This window comes from Clinocottus analis, unplaced genomic scaffold (genome assembly GCF_023055335.1).
Source record: "Clinocottus analis isolate CAN_PGR_092001 unplaced genomic scaffold, fCliAna1.0.p SCAF_21, whole genome shotgun sequence".
NCBI classification, from domain to species: domain Eukaryota; kingdom Metazoa; phylum Chordata; class Actinopteri; order Perciformes; family Cottidae; genus Clinocottus; species Clinocottus analis.
The window spans coordinates 11122999-11130082 of NW_027175943.1; the positions used below are offsets into that span (position 1 = coordinate 11122999).

The 7084-nt window shown below is 41.1% G+C and overlaps 1 protein-coding gene across 2 annotated transcripts in view; it reads left to right on the forward strand.

Moving 5' to 3' along the window:
• The window catches only part of eml3 (EMAP like 3), a 44748-nt gene extending 39316 nt beyond the window's left edge, over positions 1-5432 (forward strand). For both annotated transcript variants that reach the window (XM_068587204.1, XM_068587205.1), the window contains 8 exons: positions 192-323; positions 423-490; positions 648-736; positions 1123-1220; positions 1523-1610; positions 1700-1798; positions 1894-2024; positions 4581-5432. In XM_068587204.1, coding sequence (XP_068443305.1) covers positions 192-323; positions 423-490; positions 648-736; positions 1123-1220; positions 1523-1610; positions 1700-1798; positions 1894-2024; positions 4581-4778 — 903 coding nt within the window. In that variant the 3' untranslated portion in view covers positions 4779-5432. The remainder of the gene's footprint in view (positions 1-191; positions 324-422; positions 491-647; positions 737-1122; positions 1221-1522; positions 1611-1699; positions 1799-1893; positions 2025-4580) is intronic.
• The last annotated feature ends 1652 nt before the right edge of the window (positions 5433-7084 follow it).

Consider the following 7084-nt stretch of genomic DNA (forward strand, 5'->3'; position numbering starts at 1 on the left):
TATTATATATATATATAAATATATATATATATATTATATATATATATATATATATATATATATATAAATATACACATACACAGACACATGGGCATCTCATCAACACTTCATTTCACTGAACTGTGTGTGTGTGTGTGTGTGTGTGTGTGTGTGTGTGTGTGTGTGTGTGTGTGTGTGTGTGTGTGTCTCAGGGTCATATGGATGAGATGTGGGGGCTGGCCACACACCCCTCCCAGAACATATTCCTCACCTGTGGCCACGACAAGCAGGTGTGTTTGTGGAACACAGAGGAACACAAGCTGGACTGGTGCATCTCGCTGGAGGTAGGAGGACGACACTCATTGAGTACTGTCACACACACACACACACACACACACACACACACACACACACTGTTGACTGGTCCTGTGTGTCTCTGATAGGAGTACGGGTTGTGTGCTGATTTCTGCCCCAATGGAGCAGTGGTTTCAGTCGGCCTCAGCACAGGAAGGTAATCCAGCACATTTCTGAAAATGTTGAACATAGCAGTGTGTGTAGTTTACAAAGGGGGAAGTCTTTGTTGTGACTTCGATGTGACTGAAGAGCTGCCTGCTGCCCGGTCGCTGGTCATTACTGATGCCTGTGTCTCGCCCTCTGATTACTAACAGGTGGATGGTCCTTGACCTGCTGACCAGAGAGTTGGTCTCTGAGTCCACTGATGGGAACGAGCAGCTGTCCGTCATGAGATACTCACCAGGTCAGCTCCATGTTGCAAACTGCTCTCAGAATGATCATAATCCAGAATGTAACAGCAGGCCAGGGCTCCATGCACTTAATGGAAAGAAAACACACAAAACTACCACTTCTAAAAACTGCACAGCCCTGCCATTTTTTATTCTGATTATTTTTTTTCATGTTCAAAATTCCAATTTGTATAGTATTTTTTTCTATTCTATGTTTATATTTCTTGATATTTTTTGTAATACTTGCTATTGGTTTTAACTAACATTTGATACAATGATTGTGTTCTCCACCAATACACCAAACGATAGAGGACAACCCACTTGAAAATAATCAGATTTTGATTCTGTTGATATTGTGGAAATCCCCTTTAACTGCATGAATGGCCTCTTGTGTTCTCAGACGGCAGCTTCTTAGCTGTTGGATCCCATGACAACTTCATCTACATCTACAATGTGACCGAGAGCGGCCGGCGTTACACGCGCTTTGGGAAATGCAATGTGAGTTTAATATCAAATCCATAAAGGTTTCCATTTGTTCCCTTGGATTTTCCCCTTAATCCAGACTGACCTTTAGTGAGTGTGTTTTGTATATGGTTATATACTGTACATCCTGCTTCCCAAAATACTCACTATTCATCCATCAATAATAGCAATGAAACCGGTCACCACTTCCAAGGAGAAGTTGGAATGTATTATTGTTGGAAAGTATAGAATAGCACTTTCCTTACCCTCTCACATTGATTTCACAGCTGGCTCGTAGAGCATTATGTGACACTGCCTCTGCTTATCTGTCCACCCAGGGTCACTCAAGCTTCATAACTCACCTGGATTGGGCTAAAGATGGAAATTACATCATGTCTAATTCAGGCGACTATGAGATCCTTTACTGTAAGTGAACAAGTGTCATTTTGTACGTAAATCCTCAGACAGTGAGGCGATCTACTGTCGTGACTGTGAAGATGTGTGTATTTTCACAGGGGACATAGTAGCAGGGTGTAAACTGTTGAGGAATCGCTTTGAGAGCAAAGACAGAGAATGGGCCTCCTACACCTGTGTGCTGGGCTTCCATGTCATGGGTGAGATGCTCCACTGCTCTGCTGTCCTATCCCTAAACAACGTGGTGGTATTTCATCCTGTCAGACCGCTGACTTGTGTTGCTGTGGTTTTCCAGGTGTGTGGTTGGAGGGCTCTGATGGCACGGACATCAACGCCCTGTGTCGCTCCCACAGTGAAAGGATGGTGGCCGTGGCTGACGACTTCTGTAAAGTTCATCTCTTCCAGTACCCCTGTCCGAAACCCAAGGTACCGCTCGAACACATCACTCAACAGGTCGACCGCTCCGTCTACTTCAGCTGTCTGCACATTAATAGCAAATATTCCTCTCTTATTGTTTACTTCACATGAAGATGAAACACCTGTTTTGGGCCATATGTAACATTAATGTCTGGCAACTGTTTTTTGCTGACATCATCAGTAAATAGTGAGTACTAAGGGATTCTTAGCTTACAGTTAGTTCGTTGGCCATCCCTACCTTGCATCGCTCTTGGCAAGTAGAACGCAATTGTTAGTTATATAGTTTGACTCGTACAGTATTTATTGTTAACGAACATCAACAAGTGTATAAGTTAGCATCATGGATTATGTTAGCTGGTGAACTAATTTGGCAAGCTTACCAACTAACCTAACCAATGAAATCTGTTTGGCTAGCAAGCAAGGTTAGGTTAGCCTGCTAGCTGGAATTTAGCTAAGCTGCACCATGTATGCTGCATTATGATGAGAGACTCAGAAGCGCACACAAACTCCCTATTCTTTGGATTTCTATTTCTTTCAAAAGCAAATCATCACATAGCACAAGAATACAAGACAAGTCCATCACACAAAGCAGTCATCAGACACACACTAATGTTATACAAATGTTGGCACATTTAAATTTCGTCTTGCAGTTCATTCCATGGCATCAAGTGGTGTTGATGCTTTGTGTGATTGACAGAAGAGAGAAAATGACGAGGTGAAGTTAGGGACCATGAGAAATGGTGAAGAGATCTTTTTAGATTTAACATAGTGTAACGGGCTCGGCCTTGACCTGGTCAAAGCCAAGGGGGAGCACCTACTCCTTACGCCAGCCGTGTAAGGAGGGCCGATTTTAGAACCCTGAAGTTTCCCTCTTAGTTTGCCTTCGATTACAATCTATAGAGACAATGACGGATGTTAAAAACCTGTTCGTCTGGTATCTCCCTGTGGCCTACCTATTTCATTGAGCCACATGATCCACCAAACTGTTTCCTCTAATAAGAAGGGACGATGAACCGTTTTACACACATTGCAACCCAAACGATTACTTACATTTGGCTGGATCTGGGAACGGGGCAGGACTCCTGCTGGATTGTGTTCCCTGGTCAATGACCCCGGCCCGGTGTTTACCTTGCTGTCTCGACAACATGGAAGTCGTTTCCTTCCGTTAAATGTAAATGAGTTATACATACAGCACTTTAACTGAGCCTTTCCTTCTTTGGAGGTTAACCCTGCATGACTAAAAGACAGTCAAAAAGTAGCATATGTTCAAAAGATTATAAAGTTATAACACCGTGCCCAATCTCTTATTCCTTGGAGGTCAGCCCCGCAGTACTAAAAGACTCAGAAGTATCACAGCGTAAGAAAGTCTCTATTTGATTGCTCCAATCTCAGGGACAGGGTCCGAGAAAAACTGAAGTGCGCAGTTTTTCGGTATATACAGGCATGTATGTGGGAGGATCTCCACAGTGGGAGTGACAGTAGGCAGTTATTTAAGATATGATCTGACCTTGGTCGCACGCTTAATGCGTGTTTGTAGATACAGCTTCAAAAACTTCAAACAAGGCTGCTGAACAGTTCTCAGGTGGATTTACGTGTCTTTGAGACATTTGTAGGAGTAATTGGCACCTTGTAAGCAGAGTTGGCAGATGAAACGTGCCAATGTTGTTTGATGGGGTCATGTTAAGTGTACAGGTGTCAGACCTTACAATAGTGTGAGTAACGGGTGTTTGTGGTTCTACATGCTCTGACCTCGGTCACACGCTTAATAGCGTTTTTGTAGTTACAGTTATTAAAATAGAAAATACCAGTTGTTAAGCAAACTTTAGAAAAGAAAAGAACTTGAAGTTTACATAAGCCAATCCTCAACAATAGTAGTAACTTTGTCATCTTTATCCAAGACACTTTTAAACCAGCTCTGATTGGTCGGTTCTCAAACTGTGTTGTGTGAAGGTATTACAGGTGGGGCGCGGGGGCGTGATGCTGTTTTTTAAAAATATATATATATATTTTTTTAAATATATAATCCTTTATTAATCCCACAGTGGGGGGATTATTCTCTGCATTTTACCCATCCTTAGTAAATAAGGAGCAGTGTGCTGCTGTGAAGCACTGGGGGCCACAGTGTCTTGCTCAAGGACACTTTAAAATGAAACTGTGGAGACCAGGGATCCAACCGGCTACGACCAGGACGACCACTCTCCCACGGACATGAAACGACGAACATTATTGTCATTATCTTCAAAATATGTAATGTTTTAACAAAGTGATTGCACATGTTGTTATTTTTTGTCTGATAGAGCAATATAGTTTACTTGAAAGGGATTGCAGTTTTCTTGATTCTATTAATTGAAAAAGCGCGGATGGAAGAGTCACAAGAAGTTGGACCATTTTGTTACAATTTTGTTGTGGCGGTGGAGCCGGAACATTTTTCTTCCTCCAAAGTGGGGCGTGACAGAAAAAGTTTGAGAACTACTGCTTTATATGAACAACCTCCCTTTTTTCAAGAAAATAATTTATTCTGACAGCACTGAACCATAAAGAGTGGCCTCTTCTTCCTTCTTTTAGGCGCCGAGCCACAAGTACGAGGGCCACGGCAGCCACGTCACCAACGTCTGCTTCACCCACAGCGACTCCCACCTCCTCTCCATGGGCGGGAAAGACACCTGCATCCTCCAGTGGAGGGTGATTGGAGGCGACAGCAGGGACAGACTGGCCTCGGCCTCGTCCTCCTTCACCAGCTCCCCAGAGCCCGCCACCAGCTAGGAGGGACACTGCGTTATTAAAGAGAGGCGGAGGGGGGAGTGTTTACACCGCCGGAGAGGCGCGTGGACGGCAGCCACACTTATGGGCTCTGCGGTGCCACTGCTGCGTCAGTTTCATACAGAATATGTAGAGGAAACCTCTCCAGGAGGAATGTTCACATACAACTTTACTCTTACACACCTCCATGACCATGTGAAAGTGGACAGTGAATTTCTTCCATTGTTCTGTTGGATATGTGATGAGGGTCATTAGAGGTGGTCATGTGACTAGACTTCTATGGGGACAAAATACTTTGGTTTCAGTGAACATTCCTGTGTTTTAGTCCACCTCGTTTTTATCAAACATACCAAAGTGCATTGCGGAGTGGTGCACCATCGGGGGCCTTTTAAGACGTGTACATAATGTTTTCACTCATTAAAACCAAAATCTTTTTCAAGCAGCGGTTGGTTGATGTCCCAGCTAATAGGGAAGCTGTTTTCCACGCTCGCATCAGACAGACTGTGACAAACCTGTTCCAATGAAATCAATTCTCAGCATCTCTGACTAATTAATTTCTCTAACAGTAGATCAGTACACTTGAAAACGATTACTTTTATATATTTAAGAGAATACTGTGATGTTTTATCTGCCAAGCGCTCAATAAAAAACTGAAGACTGGAAAAGTGTGTTGTCCTTGACGTTTCACTAGTGGGCAGTGCTGCTTCAGGAATGGTGTGCCGTGCGTGTTAAGGGAATAAATGCATGATCCTAAACACTGATCCGCAAGTACAGAAGGATGTTGGTCTTCAGTTCAGAACATGAAATTTACTAGAAACTTTGCTGATAAATGTCTTTTTAAAGGAGAAGATAACAGAGTGATCTCAAACCACGTCAATACCACAAAGTTAAAAGCAAGATTCTTGTTTTACTGAAAAGCATTATTAGTCACAGATTTAGAAGATCTCAGAAGATTCTAAAACTGTTGATCAAAGTAAATTTGTTCGAAGCTTTTGATGAATGAAAACTGTTACGCCATTACGATGGTATCTACTATTTTCAAATCTTGTTCAAAATTTGACACTGATGATTTTGAATGTTTGATTTTTCTCAGGAGTTAGATAAATTGATATGGGATTATTTAAAAAGTATGGGTTATATGTAGTTTGTATGTTATACATTGGTATCCATTTATATATGTATATATATATATATATATATATATATATATATATATATATATATATATATATATATGTATATATATATATATATATATATATATATATATATATATATATATATATATATATATATATATATATATATTATATTAGGCTCACTCTGGAGGTTGGGTGGGTGTTCCGGTATCTAAAAAAGTCTCTGAGCGTTGCGGTCCTTCATTGTGAATCACTCCATCCTGCCCCCCTCTGGTTAAAATTAGAGCTCATTTTAATAACTAACACCATATAACCTTCTATCCACTTTACTATTTACTAATTTTTCACAAACCTACATCTGCTGTTAAATCAGTAAGTCATGTTTTCACTGTTTTGCCATAAGCAGACGACACATTTGCAGATAACATTTGAGTCTTTAATCCGTTAAACTGAAAGTACATTCTACCTCTCTGTTTTATTGTCATTGTAGGAAAACATTCCCTCTCACTTGTGACAGACACGCCTTTGGAATTGCTTTCTCTTTTGCCAGAGAGTAAGAAACTTATCACCAGAATGTGTGAATGACCTCAGTCAACTTTATGAAGACGGCTTGGAAATGGGAAATAAATGCTGATTGAATATAGAGGTCTGTGCTTTACTGTATTCATATTTGTTCAATAAACAGCAGACACAGGATTTTGAAGATTCTGAAGGTCGTCTTGGTAAATAAAGTGTCCCTCCTGGTCATCGTGATTTGTGAGACTCCCTTCCCTCACAGAGAGCTGTCTCTCTCTGGGCTCTCAGAGGACTCTTCACTTCTCCATTCACCCGTCACCATCTCCACTGAACTACAGTCTGGCAGCATGAACTGGTTTTGGGGTTATTCACACGGAGAAACATGCAAGCACATAATATACATTTGTCAACATAAATGAGAAGAATTGTGGGTTCCCTTTTTGCAATATCTGTAATCTATATGTTTAGTTATTGTATACTCCCGATATATTTCTGACAGGTCACAACCACACATGTTTAATATGTTTTCCTCAGAGTTTTTGTATCTTTGACATTTGGAAGATGAACACAGTATGATCAAATATACTAAAATATAATTGTGGCTCCAAGTCAGATTTATAGGACAGTAATTGAAATTCCTCACAATACGAGAGG